Genomic DNA, 25,479 nt, shown 5'->3' with positions numbered 1-25,479 from the left:
CCAGTGTTTATTTGTCCTTATTTCTTTTTATCACGGAATAATATTTCACTGTATGGGTGTGTCACAGTTCGTTTATTCATTGGCCCTTTGAAGGACATCTTGGTTGCTTCCAGGGTTTGGTAGTTGTGAATAAAACGGCAATAAACGTTTATGTGCAGATTTTTGTATGGAGGTAAGTTTTCAGCTTATTTGGGTAGATACCAAGGAGCACGATTGTTGATCACATGGCAGAGTATGTTTAGCATTTAAAGAAACTGTCAGACTGTCTTCCAAGGTGGATATACCATTTTACCTTCCCAGCAGCACGGAGAGGTGCTGTTACTCCATGCGCTCACCAGCATTTGATCTGTAACTTATTTTGAGTTATCTGTGTCTCATCTGCCCCGCACTGATTTGGGACTTTGATGAGCCAAGAGGGATCAGGAAGTAGTAGTAGGTTGTGGACTGACCTGTTTTAGAATTGACAGCTACCACCATTTCCCATTTATGACACTTCTCATCTTCTTCTAGATCTTCTAATCTGGAAATGAATCTTTGCTTTTGTTAGACTTGGATAATAATTGATTCCTTTTTCCTTACCACAATTTTATAACAGGTCCGAGAGATGACTACAGATAAGATTGTATTCTGTACCATCCTAGCCATTTAAAGTTAAAATTGGCACCATGATTTTTTTTTTTTTAAAGATTTTATTTATTTATTTGACAGACAGAGATCACAAGTACGCAGAGAGGCAGGCAGAGAGACAGGAGGAAGCAGGTTCCCTGCTGAGCAGAGAGCCCTATATGGGGCTCGATATGGGGCTCGATCCCAGGATCCTGAGATCATGACCCGAGCCGAAGGCAGAGGCTTAACCCACTGAGCCACCCAGGTGCCCCCATGATGTTTTTAATACTGAATTAAAATACTTTATGAAACATCTCATACCAGCCTATGCATTTTTCTTGTCAAAGGAATATAACAACTATCATAATTTGTTTTCATAGATTATCTTGATAATGGTAATAATAAAATGGCAATTCAACAAGCAGATAAATTGTTGAAGAAACATAAGGATCTTCATTGTGCTAAGGTAAGGTCATTTGCTCTGGAGTTACTTGTATTTGGTGGGTTATATATTATAATCTTAAAAGGGAATAAGTGTGAAATCTGTTTAGTGACTCTGTTTTTTCAGGTTTTTTTAAGCAGGCTCCATGCTTAGTGTGGAGCCCAGCGCAGAACTTGAATTTATCTCTGAGATAAAGAGTTGCACACTCCACCAACTGGGCCAGCCAGGCACTTCTCTAAGCCATTTATTTTTCTGATTACTTAAATGCCATAAATAGTATTTAATTAAAAGCTTACTATTTGTTTCTTTGGATATTTTTGACATAATTTAGCTAATATAATTATCTTACATTGATAGGCTTTATTTTTTAAGCTGTGTTTCGCCTTTATTTTTTTTAAGTAGGTTCCAGGCCCAGTGTGGGATTTAAACTCAACCTTGAGACTGAGCACTGTATGCTCTACAGACTGACAGCCAGGTGCCCCTGTTGTGCCATCTTAATATTACCGAAATAGAAAAGAATCTTTTTTTTTTTTTTTTTTTTTAAGATTTTATTTACTTGACAGAGAGAGTCACAGCGAGAGAGGGAACACAAGCAGGGCACGTGGGAAGAGGGAGAAGCAGGCTTCCCGCTGAGCAGGGAGCCCAGTGCGGGGCTCCATCCTGGGACCATGAGCCAAGCCGAAGTCTGATGCTTAATGACTGAGCCACCCAGGTGCCCCAGAAAGAATCTTGATGTGCTGAAATTTTTAGTAAAATATGGTTTACTTGATTAGCAGCCTAGGTGTACCTTACAGCTTACCTTGTGTTTTCAAGTTGGCCTTCTTTGGCTCATTTTTTTTTTTTTTTTTTTAAGATTTTATTTATATGACAGTGAGGGAACACAAGTACAGGGAGCAGGAGAGGGTCCCCTCTGAGCAGGGAGTTTGGCTTATATTTTCATTTCTGTCCTTTTAAAACTAATGTTTTTCCTGTGTATCAGGTTTTAAAGGCAATTGGTTTACAGAGAACTGGAAAGCAAGAGGAAGCCTTTACCTTGGCACAGGAGGTGGCGGCCCTTGAACCCACAGATGACAACTCGCTACAGGCACTGACTATTCTTTACCGGGAGATGCATCGACGTGTGTTTCTTTTTACTGTTTTTAATACTGAGCTGAAGTTTTTTGTTTCTTTCCTTTTCTTTTTTCTTAAGATTTATTTATTTATTTTAGAGAGAGAAAGCATGTAAGGGGGGGAGGGGCAGAGGGAGAAAAGAGAGACACTCTTAAGCAGGCTTCATACCCAGCTTGGAGCCCAAGGTTGGGCTCCATCTCATGACCCTGAGATCATGACCTGAGCTGAAATTAAGAGTTGGACTTAACTGACTGAGCCACCCAAGTGCCCCAAGGTTTTGTTTATTTCTGATTGAGTTCTGTATTTGTTTCTTTTTGTTTGTTTGTTTTTTTAAGATTTTGTTTATTTGTCTTACAGAGATCCCAAGTAGGCAGAGAGGCAGGCAGAGAGAGAGGGGGAAATAGGCTCCGAGAGCCTGAGCAGAGAGCCCGATGTGGGGCTCGATCCCAGGACCCCGGGATCATGAACTAAGCTGAAGGCAGAGGCTTTAACCCACTGAGTCACCCAGGCACCCCGGATTTCTGTATTTGTTCATTTGACTAATCACTCGTGTTTTGAGTGGATGGCGATAGGCAAAATAATGCATTGACCAGGATTTACAAAGACTGCAGGCAAAAAGGATATTTTACATGTATAGTAAGTACCCTGAATTGGAATGAGAACTTGAGGTCAATTTATGACATTTTGATTTACTAAATGGAAGAGTTACCCTTTTTTACTATTTGATATGGAAAATTTCAAACAAAAAACAGAGCAGAATAATAAATCTCACTATCCACCTTAAGCGATCATATCACATGGCAAATTTTATCTGTATCCCATCCCCCTGCTAGATTATTTCTAAGCATATTCTATGTAGTCTACCATTTCACCTGTAAATAAAGTTTTTTGTTATTAATTTCTCAAATTTTTTATTATGGAATGATATATATCTTCCATAGTACATATTATAGAAGGCACATTTTACATAACACTAGAATACTTGGTATGGAATAATGAACATTCATGAATCCACCAACCAACTTAAGAAACAGAGCATCCCCTATACTGACAGATTCCTGTGTGTGTTCCCTGTCAGTTTCACTTCCCCTTTCACATTCCAGCAAGTACTTGCTTTCTTAAATATATTTTATTATCTTGCTTTTAAAAAATCTTTATCACATTTGTTTTCCTAAAGTAATACTTTATTAATTTTGCTCAGTTTTGACTTAAAACGTTTTGCCCTCGGGGCACCTGGGTGGCTCAGTTGGTTAAGCATCTGCCTTCAGCTCAGGTTATGATCCCAGAGTCCCAGGATTGAGTCCACATTGGGCTCCCTGCTCAGCGGGGACTCTGCTTCTCCCCATGCTCCTCACCCAACTTGTGCTGTCTCTCATTCTCTTTCTCTCAAATAAATGGGTAAAATCTTAAAAAAAAGTTTTGCCCTCAAACTGTCATGTTGTGTACCTTAAAGTATACAATTTTTGTCAGTTATTCCACAATAAAGCTGGAAAGAATAAAATTTTGCCAACCTAGTGGATAGAAATGTTACTTTATAGTTTTGTTATTCATTTTTTTAAAAGATTTTATTTATTTGAGAGAGAGCGAGCGCACGCAAGCAGAAGGGGAAGGGGCAGAGGGAGAGGGAGAAACAGACTTCCCGTTGAGCAGGGTGCCCAGTGTGGGGCTTGATACCAGGATTCTGGGATCACGACCTGAGCTGAAGGCAGACACTTAACTGACTGAGCTACGCAGGCACCCCTTGTTTTTCATTTTTATAAAAAGACAGAACGTAAGAGTTGGGGATTATATCTGACTATTTCGGGATTATGTTGATTGAGAGATACGGTTTCTCCCCGTGTTTTTTAAAAAATCATTTATTTCACAAATAATGTTTCTCTGTGAAAAGTATTGTATCCAAGTCAAAGATGAAAGGGGGTCTCTCTGCCCCTGTGTTACTCACAGTCTATAAGGGGAAATTTCATTGGTAACTGGTTGGCTCAGTCAGTAGAGCATGTGACTCTTGATCCTCAGGGTCGTGGGTTCAAGCCCCATATTGGATGTAGAGCTCAATTATTATTATTATTTTTTAAAGATTTTATTTATTTATTTGACAGAGAGAAATCACAAGTAGATGGGAGAGGCAGGCAGAGAGAGAGAGAGGGAAGCAGGCTCCCCGCCGAGCAGAGAGCCCGATGCGGGACTCGATCCCAAGACCCCGAGATCATGACCCGAGCCGAAGGCAGCGGCCCAACCCACTGAGCCACCCAGGCGCCCCTGTAGAGCTCAATTAAAAAAAAATAAGGAAATTCATGAAAGGACTGTATTCTACATTATGTGTTAATAAATGTAGAGACTTACTTACAAAATTTAGAGATGGCAGAAGGAAGCTGTGATCAGACTGGGTGGAGGTGCAGAGACGGTGTTCAGGGAAGGATTACATTTGAACTTTCACAGTTCCTTGCAGTGAGGATAACATTTGAGCTGGGTCTTGGTCTTGGATGATGTTCACTGAGTAGAAAAGAGAGGAAAGGAGAATCCAGGCAGAGGGAACAGAGTAAAGGTATGATACAGCGCAGGGGTTCTGTTGGAGCTACAGATAGTTCAGCGTGCTGGAACACTAAGTGCTGTGGGAAATAAGTACGAAGGAGACAAAGAGGCTGAATCCTGAGGGGTCTTACTTATCTTGTAAATGTGTTGGGAGGCCTGAGCTATTTCATGCTTCATCAGCTAACACGCAACCAAGAGAAGAGTAATGATCAGATGAGGCAAAACAAATACTTTCTTCTTCCTTAGTGACAAGAGACCTCTATTTCCTCCAAAGGGGGGAAAAGTTAAATGCTGTTAAGATTTAAGGTATGCTTCAATAATTAAAGAATATCCTATTTCTCTTTATCCTAGCGGAGTTAGTTACAAAACTCTATGAGGCAGCTGTGAAGAAAGTTCCCAATAGTGAAGAGTATCACTCTCACCTCTTCATGGCTTATGCCAGAGTGGGCGAATATAAGAAAATGCAACAGGTAACTTGATTCCAAATCTCCTGGACTGTGGGATTTGCCATTAGATACAAGTCTCCTTAAATGGGACTTAATTGTAGCAATGTGTGTGCATGTATGTGGATGTTTGCATCTGTGTGTAGAGCTGAATCTGTTTGTGTGTGGAAATCAGGGAGATACTTTCTTTGTGTGTGGGTGTGTTTCTTTGTGTGTTTTAAAGATGAACTATATTCAAGTTCTTTGTTTTATTTGGGGGAAATCTGGTTGTTCTTTGGTGTCCTGGTCGTATGTTTTCTTTGGTTCTGGTAAGTTGGCTTCAGATTGTCCCGGTGCATGAGATTGCTGTTGTATTTTCAGAAAATGAGCAGAAATCCCAGAACAAAAAATGAACAGACTGTAGAAAGATTGAAGTTTGCATCAACTTTGTAAATTTAACTCCTTGTAGCCTGTTGAGATTTTTAAATCCACCGGGGAAAACTCCCCACTCTTTGGATATTTGTCTTTTTCGCCAGAGGTAGCTTATTCTCCAGTTAGCACATTTTAGATGTTCCATGTATTTAGATGTATTTGGAATAGTGGGTGGGTAAAGTCAACATCCCAGAGAAGTGAAACTGTTAAGCCCATAAAGGGTTATGATGTCAAACTAGTATTTTTTTAGAAATGGCTTTGTTTGTGGTTATGATTTTTTCTGAGAGCAAGGCTTTCTTACTTGTGTTTCTTATTCTTTACTTGGAATATCAGACTATCACAGTAGATAAATTAGGGAGCATGGAAGATACTATATTGATATAAATCCTTTCTCCTTAAAATTAATCTTTGTATTTCTTTATAAAAGTTTTTAAATTACAAGGTTTTTTTCCCCCAATTAAAATTTTTTGAAGGTGTTTTATTTACTAATGGATTTTGTTCTCAGGAAAAATATGCAGAGATTATAATTTTTCTTTTAACGTAAAATGAGTATAATTTTTAAATTGGCAACAGTAACATGTATTTATGTATGTAAATCTTTAATATTTTTACTTCTGTGCTTGCTTTGGTAGCACATACAAAGGAATTTTTACTTCTAGGAATGTTTTAAGTAAAATATATTAAATGTCCATTAATACAGGTAGAGTTAAAGGAATTATGCTTCATCCACATGGTAGAATAAAATACAACACCCTACTTCCCCTCGAATAGTACTATGTCTCTGTCTTATATCTCTAAGGGAATGTACTAAAATGTTACCAGGATATAGGCCTATGATACTTTTCTTTCTCTTAATTTCTTTTTTTTTAGGTATATGTTAATTTTATGATCCCACAAAACATATTTTTGAACTATGTTTATTATATATACATGCAGTAAAATAACAAAAAGGACAAGTATGTGCAATGACAATATTAGGGTAAATTTTGAATGAAGGAGAAAGTTGAACTTTACATGTTGGCAGAGATACACATATACTTTTGCATCCTGCTCTTTGGAGCCACTGCTTTGATGTGGCTTAATAGTCATTAATCCTTTGTATGTTGTAGCTATAGCTTGTTTTTTTGTTGTTTGTTTTAAAGATTTATTTATTTGAGAGAGAGAGAGAGTGAGCAAGAGAGAGAAGTGGATCAGGGGGAGGGGCAAACGGAGAGGGAGAAGCAGACTCCTCTGAGCAGTAAGACATGGGGCTTGATGACATGCGGCTCGATCATAGGACTCTGGGATCATGACTTGAGCCAAAGGCAGACACTTAACCAAAGGAGCCACCCAGGCACTCTGTGATAGCTTGTTTTACATTCTTCCATGCTAATATATTGGAAGAATGGAGCATTTCGGTGTTCAGTGTTTCAGAATGAAATGTCTTATTTTTGTTTTCTTCTTTCGCTGCTTAAGATAGTTACAGTTTCTTAGTTTTTGTGTATGTTTATTTTGAAAGTGATATGTCAGTCTGGGTAGAAGGTAGTTTACAAATTAAATGTCATGTTTCTTGAGCGTGAGCATTTTTGTTTTGTTCACTGTGGAATCTTCAGTGCCTAGAATAGCATCTACACAATAAATTATTGATAATTGAATGATTTGCATTAACTTGTGGAGGTAAAAAAGTGAGGGAAGCCAGGGAATCAGAAAACTTAAGGATTTCTGCTGTCCCAAATGACATCCCTGGCAGGTAATATTTAAAATCATCTTTATCGGGACGCCTGGGTGGCTCGGTTGGTTGGACGACTGTCTTCGGCTCAGGTCATGATCCCGGAGTCCCGGGATCGAGTCCCACATCAGGCTCCCGGCTCCATGGGGAGTCTGCTTCTCCCTCTGACCTTCTTCTCGCTCATGCTCTCTCTCACTGTCTCTCTCTCAAATAAATAAATAAAAAATCTTTAAAATCATCTTTATTTTTTTTTTAAAGATTTTATTTATTTATTTGACAGAAAGAGAGAGAGAGTGAGAGAACACAAATAGGCAGAGAGGCAGGCAGAGAGATAGGGGGAAGCAGGCTCTCCACTGAGCAGAGACCCCAATGCAGGGCTCAATCCCAGGATCCTGAGATCATGACCTAAGCCAAAGGCAGAGGCTTAACCCAGGCACCCCTTAAAATCATCTTGAATGAAGATTTGCTATGGGTTCAAAGGTGATTGGACTTTTCTTTTTCTATAATGACATTCCTTCGTTTATTTGTTTTTTGACATCCCTGTATTGTCTCTCCAGTTCACAGCAGTGTTTTTTATTTTTTATTTTTATTTTTAAAAAAGATTTTATTTACTTATTTATTTGACAGACAGAGACTACAAGTAGGCAGGGGGCAGAAGCAGGCTCCCGGCCAAACAGAGACCCCAATGTGGGGCTCGATCCCAGGATCCTGGGATCATGACCTGGGGCTAAGGCAAGAGGCTTTAACCCAGTGAGCTACCCAGGTGCCCCCCCCCTTTTAAAGATTTTATTTATTTATTTGACAGAGAGAGAGAGAGCACAAGCAGGGTGAAAGGCAGAGGGAGAGGGAGAAGCAGACTCCCTGCAGAGCAGGGGAAGCCTAATACAGGGCTGGATCTTAGGACTCTGGAATCATGACCTGAGCTGAAGGCAGTGGCTTAAGCAACTGAGCCACCCAGGTGCCCCTCACAGCCTTGTTTTTTAAACTTGTGTGTCTTCAGAAGTTTTCTGTATCAGCAGAGTATCAGTGTTTGCAGGCATGAAATTTTTGTCTTTTTTTTTTTTTGTATGAAAAGTTCATATTAATTTATATTCTCCTTTTTTATTTCTGTATGTCATTATAAAAATGTTTTCTTTCCCCAGATGGTCAAGTAAAATTGGTTTTCCAGCACTTTTCATTCCATTCCTCCAGGGTTTGATGTTAGAAGCAGGGACCTTAAGTCATCTTAGACTCTCCTTTTGTTTGATTTTCTTTTTTTTTTAAGATTTTATTTATTTGTGAGAGAGAGAGGGAAAGCAGGGGAGAGCATGAGCAGGGGGAGGTACAGAGGTAGGGGGAGAAGCAGACTCTCCACTCAGCAGGGAGCCTTAGGCAGGGCTCCATCCCAGGACCTTGAGATCATGACCTGAGCCAAAGGGCAGATGCTTAACCGACTGAGCACCCCCCCACCCCCAGGTGCCCTTTAGACTCTCCTTATTCTGTATTGTCCATTTTGTCTCTAAATCATCTTGACTCTTTCTCTACAGTGTCTTTGATCTACCTCATCCTGGTTTAGTTCCTCATTGCCTCATCTCCTATTTTTTTCCTTCATGGTACAGCTAAAATACTCTTTCTAGAAGAATATAGATGTGTACATGTCACTCCCTTACTCTATATAACAGACTCCTTTTTGAGTGCTTTACAACCATGTTATCTGTTACCCTTTGGCCCTTTTCCCCTACCAGTCCTCTTAATCCTTATTTATAGCCAAACATCCTGTTTTTTCTTGTCAACATGTCTTTTCTTTCTTTAATATTTTTGTTCAGATTCATTTTGCTTCTACCTGGAATTGATTCACTCATTTAGCTGCTCACTCCAAATGTTTGTATTTGTGTATATGTATCCTTAACCCCATCTTTGCCTGTAGACATTTTGTTCGACCTTCAAGGTTCATGTGAAAGACTGCTACTTTGAAGAAGACTTTATGATTAAATTCCCTTCCCCTCTTTCCTTTAAAAGAAAGAAAAAGAAAGGAATGAACAAACTTAACCATGCCTTTTTTGGAAACAAAAAAAGCATTGTATTTTTGTATAGGATGTTTATTTTTTTGCCAAGTATTATTTTAGTCATTTGACTATTTGTCTTATCACTTTCCCTAGCTTGCTTTTTTTTTTTTTTTTTTAAATAAAGATTTTATTTATTTATTTGACAGACAGAGGTCACAAGTAGGCAGAGAGGCAGGCAGGGCAGAGAGAGAGGAGAGGAAGCAGGCTCCCTGCGGAGCAGAGAGTCCGACGTGGGGCTTGATCCCAGGACCCTGGGACCATATCTGAGCCAAAGTCAGAGGCTTAACCCCCTGAGCCACCTAGGCACCCCACTTTCCCTAGCTTTTAAGTGTGTTTGGGACCAGGACTCAATTTTTGTATCATGGGCAGGTATTAATAGACATTCCCTTCCACTTAATAGGGACTCCATGTAATTTTTCAAGTGGATTGAAGATAGGCAAAAGATTAAAAAAATGGTAACAGAGACAATTAGCTGAGTTCTTAGAATTGATTACTAATTGGCTAATTATGGGCAGATTCTCAGTTATACACGAATAGATCTATTTTGTTCCTTGTTGCCATGTCCCTGCTTTTAAGTATTTCATATTGTACATTTCACAAAGAAAGGGTTCAGTTCTGGTTAATGGTATTTTGAAAGAACCTGATTGTTTTCCTAACCTAGGAATTACTATTTTTTAAATAATGTCAGAGATAAGTTTTCTGATTTTAAGTTTAAATATACTGTCTGGATTTTTTTATTTGTTTTACTATAACTGGTTTGTACAGTATTTTTAGGTAAGTTTGTTGGTGTACATTCATAAGCCAAATTGTGTTTGTTGGTAGTCTGTCAGAACCATATTGGATTACTATGCTTTCCAAAAATAATGGCTTTTAATTTGAAGAAATCTGGTTCAAAAGGTGAAATATTCCTGATGATATAAAAATTCACCTTTGTGATTACCTATATTGGTATCCATAGAAAATACCCATCAAATCACTAGGCACTTAAAGTAACTATCTAGATCTTTAATTGCCCTCTGTATGATGTTTTCTAAATTAAGTATTTATGGCTCTCTGTCTTTCAGGCTGGCATGGCTCTATATAAAATTGTCCCCAAAAACCCTTATTACTTTTGGTCTGTGATGAGCTTAATTATGCAAGTGAGTATGGTATTTAGAATGGGATTGAGATTTGTTTTTATTTTTGTGTATAGTTATTTGTCCTTGTCTTCTGAACAGCTTGGGTAATGTGTTGCATCATGTGTCAAACAGAGACTCTACATACTGTCAGTTTACTTTTTGAGTTGGGGGGTTTGGTATTTATTCCTCATGAGTTGGTATATCGGTTTATTTGTGTGTAGCACAGACTGTATTTCCCCTGAATCTTAGATCCATTACTGGATTATTTGATTAAGTATGAGCCTCGAAATATTTGATATTTTGCTTGAGGTTTTTCTTTAAGACAATACTGTTTAGTGAACATGTTATTGAACTGGATGGCCTTGTTTTACCAATTCTGGTTTTTGAACCTCAGTTGCTCTTCCGCAGAATAGAGATCCTTATCTCCCAGAGCTACTGTCGGGGTCAAAAGGAGATAGTGTGTAAGAGAAGATGGGAAGGAAAGAGTTAAAATGTAGCAGTTAAGTCAGAGAGGCTCTGGGTGCAGACAGGTTTGCGTTCATATACTGGGTTCAGGACATGTCTTAGAGAGCTGTTGGGGAACCTCTTAGTTTAGCTACGAAATAAGCATGATAGCTACCTTGAGCTACTGAGCTCTGAGCGGAATCTCAGGCAATGTTAAAATTATTAATATGCTTTGATTTTAATTATCAATCTAAGATAATCTTAATTTTCGAAACTAGTTAATACTAGGCTGTATAAATGGAAGGTATTGGCTTTTTCCCTCCAATATGTGAGCATCTCAAAAGGACATCTGAAGGGCTTTTCTCTTCAAACACCTGATGATACCCTTTACATATAATGAGCAGTATAGGCATACCCCCTCTTAACACAGTTCTAGAAAAATGTATGAATAACCTATTAAAAGTTAGGCCATTTAAAAGCTTATTTTAGTTTATATAGGCCATTTATAGTTTATACAGGCCATTTAAAAGTAATGGTGGAAATCCAGTTTGTCAAAAATGTGTAGAATAATGAATCTTTAACAAATCTCTTCTAAAGCAAATCTAAAGGATCTTCGTGGTAAGTTCAAATTAGGTCTAATTCTTGACGTAGTGAACGATAATTATCTGCTGGCGTCATGGTAATGGTCTGCCGGGTAATATAAATAGTGCAAGCGGGGGAGAAATTAGAATGAAATATTTATTTTTTTCTCCTATAGTCTATATCGGCACAGGATGAAAACCTCTCAAAAACGATGTTTTTGCCCCTTGCTGAAAGAATGGTAGAAAAAATGGTGAAAGAAGACAAGATAGAGGCCGAGGCTGAAGTGAGTAAGGGAAGTCCGACAAAAGCCCTACTTTGTATTCTCATGAGTTTGATATTGCTACAGTATTATGTATTATAGTATTACAGTATTACGAACTGCTGTCTTACTCCAGTTAGAGAGCTGGGTCCTCATTCTTGCCTTTTTTATAAATATGAAGTTTTAGGCTTAAGTATAATGAACATTCTTACTGCCGATTTCATCTCATTTGAAGATAGTGTTCTTTTCTATTGATATTTTTAAAATTAAATTAAATTAAAATTTAGTTTTTTTTAAGTAGGCTCTACACCCAGCATGGAGTCCAGGGCAGGGCTTGACTTCATGACCTTGATATCAAGAGCTAAGCTGATACCAGGAGTCCGACATTTAACTGTCCAAGCCACCTAGATGGCCCTAGATAACTTTTTAAAAACATGCAAGCGATTGTTCTTACTGAAAAGTTTTGATTGTTGCATTTCTTATTTGTTTTTTCTGTAAGGTTGAACTTTATTATATGATCTTGGAACGTTTGGGAAAGTACCAGGAAGCCTTGGATGTTATCAGAGGAAAATTAGGAGGTAATTTTTAAAGATTTCTTCAAGTTTTTTTCCTTCTATTTAAACATGAAAAAAATATTTTTAAAGATTTTATTTATTTATTTGAAAGAAAACAGAGAGAGGAAGCACAGCTGGGTGAACAGAGGGAAAAGCAGACTCCCTGCTGAGCAAGGAGCCTGACTTGGGGCTTGATTCTAGGATGCTGAGATCATGACCTGAGCAGAAGGCAAATGCTTAACTGACTGAGCCACCCAGGGTGTCCCACACATGAAAAATATTTATTGTGGAAAATTTCTTCCTTATACAGAAACATAAAGCTATAAAGACATAAAAAATCACTTGTTTAATGTTCTTCCAGATTTTCCTGTATGATAGACATTTACTTTTAGAAAATATTTTGTTTTTTAAAGATTTTATTTATTTGTCAGAGAGAGAGAGGGAGACAGCACAAGGAAGGGAACAGTAGGCAGAGGGAGAAGCAGACTCCCTGTTGAGCAAGGAGTCTGATGTGGAACTTGATCCCAGGAGCCTGGGATCGAACCTGTGCCAAAGGCAGACACTTAACAACTGAGCCACCCAGGCATTCCTAAGTAATATCATAAAACTGAAAATAATTCATGGATTCAATAAATTTAAGATAGGTGAAAGAAAGATTATACCCCAGCTCTCCAATCCTTTGTCCTCTAGGTTCTTTGCCAGTTAACTTGTTCTGTGTATCCTTCTATAGATGTACTTTTCCCCTCCTTCTTCTTCCTCCCAGTTTTTTTTCTTTTTCTTTTCTTTTTTTTTTTTTAAGATTTTATTTATTTGTCAGAGAGAGAGAGTGCACAAAGCAGGGGGAGTGGCAGGCAGAGGGAGAAGCAGGCTCCCCTCATCAAGGAGCCCAATGTGGGACTTCATCCCAGGACCCTGGGATCATGACCTGAGCCAAAGGCAGATGCTTAACTGAGCCACTCCACCCCCAATTCGCAATTCAAATTGCGAATTGAGAAGGTACTCTACCTAGCTCATAGAGTAATCTTACTCAGCTGACACAATGTTTCTATTAAAAAAATTTTTTCTTGGGCGCCTGGGTGGCTCAGTGGGTTAAGCCGCTGCCTTTGGCTCAGGTCATGATCTCAGAGTCCTGGGATCGAGTCCTGAGTTGGGCTCTCTGCTCAGCGGAGAGCCTGCTTCCCTCTCTCTCTCTCTCTGGCTGCCTCTCCATCTACTTGTGATTTCTCTCTGTCAAATTAATAAATAAAATCTTTAAAAAAAAAAATTTTTTCTTGAAGATCTTTTAAAATTAATTAATTAATGTTTGTTTTTTAAGATTTTATTTATTTGACAGAGAGCACAAGCAAGGGGAGTGGCAGGCGAGGGAGAAGGAGATTTTATTTATTTATTTATTTATTAGGGAGAGAGCAAGAGAGTGAGTGTGAGCTGGGGGAGGAGCAGAGGGAGAGAGACAAGCAGACTCCATTCTGAGTGTAGAGCCAAGTGCAGGGATTAGTCGTAGTACTCTGAGATCTAGACCTGAGCTGAAACCGAGTTGGATGCTTAAACAACTGAGCCACCCAGACACCAGACACACCAAACTTGCTTTCTTTTTTTTTTTTTTTTTAAATATGTTCGACACCCAACATGGGGCTCAGACTCAGAACCCCGAGATCAAGAGTCACATGCTCTACTGACTGAGCCAGCCAGGTGCCCTATGTCAAACTTTAATATTTTTTAATCTGATAAAACATTTTACAACTTTTATTTAATTCTGAGGGAGGATAATTTTTTTATTTGTTTAAAAGCCATTATATTTTCTTTGAGATGCTTTTCTTTTTTCTTTGGATTTTATTTATTTAACAGAGAGCACAAATAGGCAGATCCACAGGGAGAGGGAGAAGTAGGCTCCCCGTGGAGCAGGGAGCCCAGTGTGGGGCTTGATCCCAGGACCCGGGGATTATGACCTGAGCTGAAGGCAGACACTCAACCCATTGAACCACTCAGGCACCCCATCCTTTGCCTATTTCTTTCTTTCTTTCTTTTTTTTTTTTAAGATTTTATTTATATATCTGACAGAAAGATCACAAGTAGGCAGAGAGGCAGGCCGAGAGAGAGGAGGAAGCAGGCTCCCCGCTGAGCAGAGAGCCCGATGAGGGACTCGATTCTAGGACCCTGGGATCATGATCTGAGCTGAAGGCAGAGGCTTTAATCCACTGAGCCATCCAGGCGCCCCCTTTGCCTGTTTCTGAAAATGTGGTTAATCGTAATGATTTGCAAGAGCATTTTATATGTTAAAGAAGTTAGCTCTTTTCCACTGTAGTGAAAATACTTCTTCCCTTTTGGTTGGAAAACTTAAATGTAGGAACTTCATAGATTGATCTAACCATTCCCCTTTGAAGATGTTTATGACAAAGATTTAGGTTCCTAACAATTATCCTTTTTTTTTTAAAGAGAGAGAGAGCGAGAGAGCAGGAATACAAGCAGGGGGAGTGGAAGGGGAGAAACAATCTTCCCAGCAAGCAGGGATCCCAATGTGGGTCTCGATCTCAGAACCCTGGGATCGTGATCTGATCGAGGGTAGATGTTTAACAACTGAGCCACCCAGGTGCCCCACATTTACCCATTTTTGATGATTTCCTTAGGAGAAAGTCCTAGAAATCCAGTGTTGTTTTGACAAACCTGGTTTTTAATTATGCCTTTACAGTCATTGGGGGAATCTAACTGTAGATGAGTAGCCTCAGATTTCTCATTAGGAATCATTAAAACATTTTATTTCAGGAATGTCTGAGTGGCTCATTTGGTTAAACATCTCCCTTTGGCTCAGGTCATGGCCCAGGATCCTGGGATCAAGTCCCTCATTAGGCTCCTTGTGTAGCAGGAAGCCTGCTTTTCCCTCTGCCTGTTGCTCCCCCTGCTTGTCCACTCTCTCTCTGACAAATAAATAAAATTTAAAAAATAAAATAACTTTATTTCATACAGATATGTATAATCTTTACTTGACTGTGTGTGGTCAAAAAACTAATGCTTTTAACTAATTATATAAAATGAGGAATTTTGTTATTTCTTTTTTTTTTTAAAGATTTATTTATTTGAGAGCAAGAAAGGGAGCATGAGTTGGGGGACAAGAGAAGGGGCAGAGGGAGAGGGAAAAGCAGACTCCCTACTGAGCAGGAAGCCTGACCCCGTGGGCTAATCCCAGGACCCTGAGGGTGCTTAACCAATTGAGCCACTTAGCCACCATCCCCCGCTTTTTTTTTTTTTTAAGATTTTATGTATTTATTGTTTTAATGTTGCTTATCTTTAATTCTTTAATTTCAGCCTCCTCGCAGATGGGTGAAGTCAGCCTTTCTGTTTTTACCCAGCTGGATTATAGTTTAGGATAGTTAAAATGAAGATTATCTGTAGGAAATTCATAATGTGGTTGTTGGTATCTGTAATTTGCTAAGCTGTTCTGAGAGGTCGGGGTAAATCTCATTTGGTCAGAAACAGTAGTCATAGATTTTCTGTTCCTTGCTGTTGGTAAAGTGTTTGATTCATCTCTGTTCATTTTTGTATTGTTCCTAACTTCTTACCTGGCTCATCCCATTCCAGTTCAAGCTCATTCAACATTATTTTGTATAGATGAGAAGTCTGTCTATGGATCAAATATACTAGTTCCTAAAGGCTTTTGGGGTTTTATTTTTTTTATTATTATTATTTTTAAAGATTTTATTTATTTATTCGACAGACAGAGATCATAAGTAGGCAGAGAGGCAGGTAGAGAGAGAGGAAGGGAAGCAGGCTCCCTGCTGAGCAGAGAGCCCGATGCGGGACTGGATCCCAGGACCCTGAGATCATGACCCGAAGGCAGCGGCTTAACACACTGAGCCACCCAGGCGCCCCTGGGGTTTTATATATACATGTATCCCATGTATTAGATCCACAACTCTGTACATTCAGTACACTCAGTACATTCTGGATCCTTGTAGTTTATAGGAAAAATGATTATAAAAGTTTAGTATCAGAAATTTATTTTTTTCTTTTCAGGAAAATAGTCTTTAATAAGATAATAGTTTGTATCTACTAGTGGTCCCATTTTCTAAGGTAATAAGAAAATGTGACATTTTCCTTCTTGTGTTTGGACTTTATTCGGTTTTCTGAGGAAAAATGAAACCAGCTTATCAATTTTTATAACTTTTAATTGTAGAGAAGTTGACGAGCGAGATTCAGAGTCGGGAAAATAAATGCATGGCTATGTATAAGAAGCTGAGCAGGTGGCCAGAGTGCAATGCCCTTTCCAGGCGCCTCTTACTGAAAAAGTGAGTAGATGGTTCTCTCTGGGCCATGAGACTGGAGTGGGGCTCTCAGGTGTCACTACTGAATTTTTTTTTTAATCTGTTGTCTTTTATATTTCCTGGGCATAAATCTTGCCAGTAATGTGGCCTAGGTATTTTTTTAAAAGTTTTTGATGAAACTTTATCTTTCAGTAAAGAGGTGTAATGGAACTTAGGCCATCAGTGTGTGAAGTATTACGTCTTCAGAATGAATGCTAAAAATCATTAATTTGTCATAGTATTGGTCTAAAAGAAACATGTGTGTTGTGTCCCCCCCCGCCCCCCGCCCTGCGCCACCAGCTGCCCATTTTGAGGAAGTACTAACATGAGAGTTTTCTGTTAAAAATACTAGTTTTCATGTATAAAAAAAAAAAAAAAAAATACTAGTTTTCTGGACCTGTTTATTTCATTGAAGGTTTTTCCTAAAAGTTTTTTACTTTGAACATGCCTCTCGAATTCCCTTTTTGGGTGGCAGAGGAAACTCTGAGGGAGGGTTGGGGTTCTCCTAGTAAAGACTAAAATGTAACCTAGAAAATAAATTGAGTATCATGGTTCCTAGGACAGACTTGTCACAACTTGGGTTTAATCCTGTGTGCACCATTCAATCTGATTTTAGCTCAGATGACTGGCAGTTCTATCTGACTTATTTCGATTCTGTCTTTCGACTGATTGAAGAGGCCTGGACTCCTCCTGCTGAAGGTGAACAGTAAGTTGACTCCTTTCCTGAATTATAGTGGCACTTTTTAGCATGGTGTAGCAAAATGATTTCATTGGAAGCCTAATAGAATTCTTATTTTGGTCTCAGTAGTGTGTTCCTTTGAAAGGAAGATATTTCATTTTTTTACAATTACAAAATAAATGAATGTAAGAAATCTTAAAACTAAGTGCAGAAATGTATGGGGTAGAAAGTGTTCCTAAATATCTTATCACCCCAGAAATAACATTTTTTCCCCACTTTTATTGAGATATAATTGACTCAGAGATAATTTTTTTTTTTTTTTTTTTAAGTAAGTTCTACGCCCAGTGTGGGGCTTGAACTCATGACTTCTGAACCCAAGATCAAGTCGCATGTCCTGCCAGCTGAGCCAGCCAGGTCCCCCAGAGATAACTCTTGATGGCAGTTTAGAGTCCTTTCTTCCAGATTTAGTCAACAAACTAATGTAATTATTCTCATTATTTAACATAAAAATGCAGTTATATTAGACAATGGTTTGCAACTTTGTATCTTCGTATTTTCTCCCTTAAAATATATCTTGGGCATCTTCCATATGTGGTATATATAGATTCCTTTCATTCTTTTTAGTGACTTAAGAGAACTCCATTTTAGAGATGTAATTCATTTAACCTGTTCCCCATTGATGGACTAATGAACACTTGGATTGTTGCTGGTTTCCTTTTTTTTTTCCTTTGCTATTCTAGACAAAAACACAAACATAAATGGGATCTTTTTAAAAAGTAAGGATTTAAGGTGGTGATGAGCTGATGCTTACTTTGTAATATTGACTGAGTGATCCCATTTTTCTCAGCGTTCATTCTTAAAGCAATAAAGTAAAATTTACTTACATTTTTTTTAATCAGGCAATATTTTATATATATAAAGTTATCCGTTCTTCCTTTTTCTTTTTTTAAAAGGTTTTATTTATTTATTTGACAGAGAGGGGGGGACGCAGGCTCCCCGCTGAGCGGAGAGCCCAATGTGGGGCTTGATCCCAGGACCCTGAGATCATGACCTGCGCCAAAGGCAGAGGCTTAAGCCACTGAGCCACCCAGGCGCCCCTCCATTCTTATTTTAAAGAGAGAGGTAGAGAACTAGTCACAGATCAGTAATCAGATGCCAGAATTGGGAGTAATCCTTTGCCATGTTAGTTGTCAGAATGTGCTCATAGTTCTCTTTTACTCCCTTACTATTTTGTAATTATCAAATTACAAATTTTTATTTTTTAATTTGTTTCTTGAAGTCAGTTTGGCTTCACTTTTAAGTTTTAGGATGGACAGTAGAGGTACAACATACCTTTTTCCATGTGTATTTATACCTAGCTCTTTAGAAGGAGAAGTGCATTATTCTGCAGAAGAAGCTGTGAAATTTATAGAAGATCGGATAACAGAAGAATCTAAAAGTTCCCGCCATCTCCGAGGACCACATCTTGCTAAACTTGAACTGATTAGACGTTTAAGACGTCAAGGTTTTAATGATGAGTACAAACTGGGTAAGAACCCTTAATATGATTTGGGAACTTTGGAGAAGATACAGGGATGCTCTCCATACCCAAGTGCAGTGTTCATTCTCTGAGGTCTGTGATGATAAAGTCATGCTTGGGAAGCAAATACCTTCATAACCTGAAAATATTTACTCATGAATAGATTACTGTTCCATTATCTCTCAATTATGTCTTCAACTCGACACTAGCATCTCTTCCTTTTTTGCCAGCGTCTTTATCAGGCATTCTTTTTTGACTCAACATTAATGTCAAAATCAATTTCACAGTATAATAGCCAGTTTTGTAAAAAAAGTTTCAAGATTTCATGAAGTGGATGAAAGGTTTCTTGAAAATCTGCTTCAAGCACTCACATCATTGATGAAAGAACATCTGGCAGAGTTAGAACAATTAACAGTTAAGAGAAAATTTATAAGGACAATGACAGGATAGGAGGAAAACATGATTCAGATAATAAAGCATGAAGAGAGGCCTTCAGGAAAGTTGAGGAACCCCTTAGATGTTTTTTTGAAAATGATGGATCTCATATATGCTAATTCAGTTTTGTTGGAAAATGGCACCCTTCCCCTCAAAAAGTGGTAATTCTTTGCTCATACTAATAATTAGCTTATGGTTTAGTTATAGCCTAAATTTTAAGTTTAAGATAATGAACTTTCTTAATTTTTTATTTTCATTTTTTTAAGATAAAGTTCCAAAGAACACCCCCAATTATCGTTATGAAAATTTGCTTCTCATTAAAAGAGGCTGCTTTTTGGCATCAGTTGTCCTGAGATGATGAGCACTTCCAGTATCTAAAGATACTTCCAGTATCTTAGATCATCTCTGTTCATTTTAATCATCTAATTAATGCTCTTTGCAGCTTATTCTTTTTTTTTTTTTTTCAAGATTTTATTTATTTATTTAAGAGAGATACAGTGAGAGAGAGCATGAGAGGTGAGAAGGTCAGAGGGAGAAGCAGACTCCCCATGGAGCTGGGAGCCTGATGTGGCACTCGATCCTGGGACTCTGGGATCCTGACCTGAGCCGGAAGATAGTTGCTTAACCAACTGAGCCACCCAGGTGCCCCCACAAAACTTTTTTTACACAGATCAGTAAGTGATTCTTAGTGTCTTGGATCAGTGTCCTTTGAGATTAAAGCCATGATTAAAGCCATGATGGACTTTAGTTCTCTGAAATGTGGACAGAAACCAAGACCTAAAATCTTATAGAAACTCTGGTTTAATTTGAGAGCATTTTATTTTTTATTATTTTATTTTTTGTTTTTAATTTTTTTTTTGTTTTTTAAATTTTTTGTTTTTAATTGTTTTTAATTTGAGGAAAAATAAAAGGCACTGGTAGCTTCTGTAGATACATGTTTAAATTTTCCACAGTGAGTGATCTTGTTGGGAGTTATTGGCTTGGTACTCTTCCCATTTTCTATTGTGTTGTGCATGTGAAACATTCCCTTCAGTTAACATTTACTACTTCCAAGAACTGTGGAAAGAAGCGTATTTGTTTAATGTTTCTATATAAACTTCAGTCTTTATTTAAATTTTAATGAAAACTTTTTAGGTATTTAAACTTTAATTAATGAAAAATGTCACATTTCCTAAGTGTAATAACAAGTAAACTAGTTGAGATTGTAAGATTCAGCTCCTTTTTAAAATATTTGTTTAAACGGGCAAGCCATCCTGCAGCCCTCATTGTTGTTCTCATTCAGGTATTCAAGCAAAATTTTATTTATTTTTTTTAAGTTTTTATTTATTTATTTGAGAGAGAGACACAGAGAGCATGAGCTGGGGATGGGGTAGAGGGAGAAGCAAACTCTCCATTGATCAGGAGCCTGATGGAGGGCTTGATCCTAAGACCCCGAGATCATGACCTGGGTTGAAGGTGGATGCTTAACTGACTGAGCCACCCAGGTGCCCCATCAAGCAAAATTTTAATTTAATTGAAATAAATATTTTTTGGGGTGCCTGGGTGGCTCAGTGGGTTAAAGCCTCTGCCTTTGGCTCAGGTCATGATCCCAGGGTCCTGGGATCAAGCCCTGCTTTGGGGTCTCTGCTCAGCGAGGAGCCTGTTTCCTCTACTCTCTCTGCCTGCCTCTCTGCCTACTTGTGATCTCTGTCAAATAAATAAATAAAATTTTTAAATTACAAAGAAAAAGAAATAAAAGAAATAAATATTTTTCAAATCAGACCTCTTAAATTTGCAGAAGCAAATGTAGTGATTTCTTTTTCTCTCACTCTCTTAGGCGATCCAGAAGAATTAATGTTCCAGTATTTTAAAAGGTTTGGGGATAAACCTTGTTGTTTTACAGACCTCAAGGTGTTTGTTGACCTGCTACCTGCTACACAGTGTACAAAAGTAAGTACAGTTCAGAATTCTGTTGGGTACCTATATTACTTGTAACTAGGTTAAATCTGTGTGTGAGTGGTGAACATGAGATGCCAAGGTAACTGCTCAGTAAGCCAAGGACTCCAGGTGCTAATAGAGTAAGAGATGATTTCTTGTTAAATTTAGCCATGAAGGGGCACCTGGGTGGCTCAGTGGGTTGAGCCGCTGCCTTTGGCTCAGGTCATGATCTCAGGGTCCTGGGATCGAGGCCTGCATCGGGCTCTCTGTTCAGCAGGAAGCCTGCTTCCCTCTCTTTCTCTCTGTCTACTTGTGATCTCTGTCAAATTAAATAAACAAAATCTTTAAAAAAAAAAAAAGGTTAAAAAAAAATTTAGCCATGAAGAGAATAAGCCTCTGATGGATAATTGGATTGTCTTTTTGTTTTATGGTGTTTTTGTTTTGTTTTGCTTTAAGATAATTATAGATGTACATGCAGTTATAAGAGAAATAATATAGAGAGCTCTGTATAGCCCATTCCCATTTTGCCCCACTGGTAACGTCTTGCCTAACTATAGTATAATACCATAATTAGGAAATTGACATTGATACAATTCACTGACCTTGTGGAGATTTCAGCAGTTTTACATCTGGGTGTGTACATGTGGTACATTAATAAGTATTTAGTGCAGTGTATTGCACGTGGACTCAGTGACCCCTGCCAGTGTCAAGATACAGAACAGTTCCACCACCAGGATTCCACGTGCTACCCCTTTTTACCCGCTGCCATCTCCCTGTACCTTCCCCTTTCCCTGTCTCTTTGTCCCCTGGCAATCACTAATATGATTTCTATTTCTGTAATTTTGTCATTTTAAGAATTTGTTGTAATAGAGCCATAGTATGTATAACTTTCTGAGACTGACTTTTTTCCTCCCTCAGCATAATTCTCTGGAGTTGCATCTATGTTAATGTTTCAATAGTTCATTCTTTCGTATTGCTGAATAGTATTCTGTCGTATGGATGTGCCACCATTTCTTTATAAACTGTTGAAGGACATCCAGTTTCCTGTTTTTGGCTGTTACAAATAGAGCTGATGTGGACATTTGTGTGTGGGTCTTTTTTTTTTTTTTAAAGATTTTATTTATTTATTTGTCATAGAGAGAGAAGCGAGAGCAAGCACAGGCAGACAGAATGGCAGGCAGAGGCAGAGGGAGAAGCAGGCTCACTGCCCAGCAAGGAGCCTGATGTGGGACTCGATCCCAGGACGCTGGGATCATGACCTGAGCCAAAGGCAGCCGCTTAACAAACTGAGCCACCCAGGTGTCCCGTGTGTGGGTCTTTTTGTGTGAACTTGTTTCTTCATTTATATGAAAAAAATGCCCAGTAATGTAATGATGGCTGCTTGTTTAGTTTTTTTTTTTAAAGAAATGGCCAAACTTTTTCACAGTTGCCATTCCAGTTTAAATTCCGGTTAGCAGTAAATGAGTGATCTAGTTTCTCTGCATCTTCATCAGGATTTAGTGTTGTCACCGTTTTTTACTTTAGCCATTCTGGCAGGTATATAGTGATTTTCATGCGTAATTAATTCCCTCTTGGTTAATGGTGTTGAACGTCTTCTCATGTGTTTATTTGCCAGCTTTATATTCTCAGTGAAATGTGTTTCTGTCTTTTGCTCCTTTCATAGTTTGTTTTTGTTTCTTTACTGTTGAGTTTTGAGAATTTGGATATTCTAGATATAGCTCCTTTGTCAGATACGTGGTTTCACATATTTTCTCCCAGTCTCTGCTTGTCTTTTCACCCTTTAATAGGATCCTTTGCAGAGCAAGGTTTTACATTTTGATGCACTTATTTTAATAATTTTAGATTTATAGAGAAGTCACAAAGATAGTACAGAAAGTTACACTATAGTCTTAACCCTTGCTTGTTAGTATCTTAAATTACCATGGTGCACTTGTCAAAACAAGACACTGGTACACTATTATTAACTAACCCCTAGATTTTATTTAGATTTTCCCACTTTTCCCATTACTGTCCTTTTTCTGTTCTGTGATCTAATCCAGTGTACCACATTGTAGTTAGTTGTCATATATTAGGAGTTTTTGCTGTAAATGAACCAATGTAAATTTCTTACATAATGAAATGGGGAAGCTTATCTTTAGACTCTTCATCCACAGCAACATGTACTGGGTCAGATTGCTCACCCGTTTCTGGGTACTTCATACCCTGTTCCACAGTATGAGTTTTTAGTGTTTAGTCCAGAGTGTCCCTGGTAATGGGCAGGTGGAGTACCAGTTGGAAGAACAGTGTATGTGGGGTAGGATAGAGTGCCATGTAAAGAAACAGTGGCATGTATAAAAGAAAGTCCATGATTTGATCAGTTTTACTCATAAATACCTCTGTAATTAGTGAAGGTTGCAGCAAAGCCTTCCTATCACAGGGTTGCCACCACCTATTATTCCAGAGTGCCTTCTGTCACCCCCATAGTGGAGGTTACTGGAGTATTTGTTTGGTGGTTTTATGTTCAGTCCACAAGGTTTGATGCTTGGCAGTTTTGAGGGTGACATATCTAGGGCACATGGAGCAGTGCTTTCCCAAACTGGTAAGTAGCCAATGATCTCTCGATTGTGAAATGACTGTCACCATTCACTTTGGTTTAGTAAAACTATTCTTTTTTTAAACTTTTTAAAAATTTTTTAATTTTTTTTTAGGGGGAGCCAGCTTTTTTTTTTTTTTTAAGATTTTATTTATTTATTTGACAGAGATCACAAGTAGACAGAGAGGCAGGCAGAGAGGGAGAGGAGGAAGCAGGCTCCCCGCTGAGCAGAGAGCCCTATGTGGGGCTCGATCCCAGGACCCTGAGATCATGACCTGAGCCAAAGGCAGCGGCCCAACCCACTGAGCCTCCCAGGCGCCCCTAGTAAAACTATTCTTGGAGTACTGTGTTTACAGGGCTGAGGTCAAGCTTTAGAAGTTTCCAGATTAATTGTAGGATATCCAGAAAAGGAGTTCTGGGTTGTAGGAGGACTTGAAAGCATAGGAGAGAGAAATGGAAGTGAGGTTTGGTCTGGTGAGGACACAGTCCTTCCTTTCTCATAATTGAAAAGCTCCCGTACAAAAAGGGAATGAGAATTGGGGTCCGTAGGAAGTTGTTACAGGGAATTCAGAATTTGGCCAGTGGAAAAAAGGTCTTTCTAGTAGTTAGAGTCTCTAAAATACAATGTGTGAGTTTCATGTTAGTAGAGTGATTTAAGCAGAATCTAGAACTGTGTGGAAGAGATTTTTTCAGTTAGAATTTGTTGCAGATGTTATGTACTAAGTGCTAAGATTTGGAACAATTGATCATGTCTTCCGCTGCTTCCCATCTTAAAAGTTGCAGCATCAACTAATGAAGCTGCATTAAAGGGACATTTAATTGCCTTCAGCTGAGATTCATAAGGGTTTGCTAATGTATATCTAGTATAAGCTCTACTGTATTAGTATGTTTGAAACTCTTAGGTCATCTCATGTGACCTCCTGTAGTAAATAATCTATTGAGTTGAACCCTCTAGAAATGCTGGAATACTAGCAGTGATGGGTAGTCCTTGTTCTGTGAAACAAAGGATTTAAAGCTGTTGGAATGAGTTTTGTAGACCCACATAAATTTTCATTGGGGGAGTAATTTTGCTGCCACAACTTTTTAAATGTAGGATGACTTCAGTAGCTAAAAATTCTGCCTCTCAGCAGTGTGTTTGTCAGAGGATTGCAAACCATTTAAGTAAATTTCAAGCTGAGAGCTATAGTCCCAATCTTTTTAGACTGGGATAAGCCCCTACAGGTAGGCCACTGAATCCAATTATCCTGAAGTGGCTCATCCAGAGTGATGTTTTTATCTTTTGATTTCCTTTGCCCTGGGGTTTTAAGCTAAACAAATGATTACAGTTTTTAAAGAAGCTTTTTGCATAGCAGTAAAATGGTACAGACTAGAATAAAGAATGAATGCATTGTTTCATGACAAAACCTGTCTGGAAGATTCTTCAGCATTCCTTGAAGAAGGCATTAATGAGGGACGTCTGGGTGGCTCAGTTGGTTAAGCAGCTGCCTTCAGCTCAGGTCATGATCCCAGCGTCCTGGGATCGAGTCCCACATCAGGCTCCTTGCTCAGCAGGGAGCCTGCTTCTCCCTCTGCCTCTGCTTGCCATTCTGTCTGCCTGTGCTTTCTCTCTCCCCCTCTCTCTCTCTGATAAATAAATAAAATCTTAAAAAAAAAAAAGAAGGCATTAATGATAAGCATCACTAATATGTAGAGTAGCTTACAAGAATGGAACAGCTGGCAATAGAAGCTATATAGGCATTTAATCAAAAATATGAAGACCGGGGGCGCCTGGGTGGCTCAGTTGGTTGGACGACTGCCTTCGGCTCAGGTCA

At 38.6% G+C, this 25,479-nt stretch overlaps 1 protein-coding gene across 1 annotated transcript in view; it reads left to right on the top strand.

Annotated features, from left to right (window-relative positions):
• The window catches only part of NAA25 (N-alpha-acetyltransferase 25, NatB auxiliary subunit), a 73,190-nt gene that overhangs the window by 12,228 nt on the left and 35,483 nt on the right, over positions 1-25,479 (top strand). Inside the window, exons 2-11 of the mRNA XM_059408449.1 lie at positions 987-1,072; positions 2,028-2,166; positions 5,039-5,157; positions 10,359-10,433; positions 11,614-11,721; positions 12,197-12,275; positions 16,420-16,531; positions 17,163-17,252; positions 18,584-18,753; positions 20,996-21,108. Coding sequence (XP_059264432.1) covers positions 987-1,072; positions 2,028-2,166; positions 5,039-5,157; positions 10,359-10,433; positions 11,614-11,721; positions 12,197-12,275; positions 16,420-16,531; positions 17,163-17,252; positions 18,584-18,753; positions 20,996-21,108 — 1,091 coding nt within the window. The remainder of the gene's footprint in view (positions 1-986; positions 1,073-2,027; positions 2,167-5,038; positions 5,158-10,358; positions 10,434-11,613; positions 11,722-12,196; positions 12,276-16,419; positions 16,532-17,162; positions 17,253-18,583; positions 18,754-20,995; positions 21,109-25,479) is intronic.

Source organism: Mustela nigripes, chromosome 8 (genome assembly GCF_022355385.1).
Source record: "Mustela nigripes isolate SB6536 chromosome 8, MUSNIG.SB6536, whole genome shotgun sequence".
NCBI lineage: Eukaryota > Metazoa > Chordata > Mammalia > Carnivora > Mustelidae > Mustela > Mustela nigripes.
Note: the sequence above shows the minus strand (reverse complement) of the source record. Positions and strands in the feature narration are given on the sequence as shown.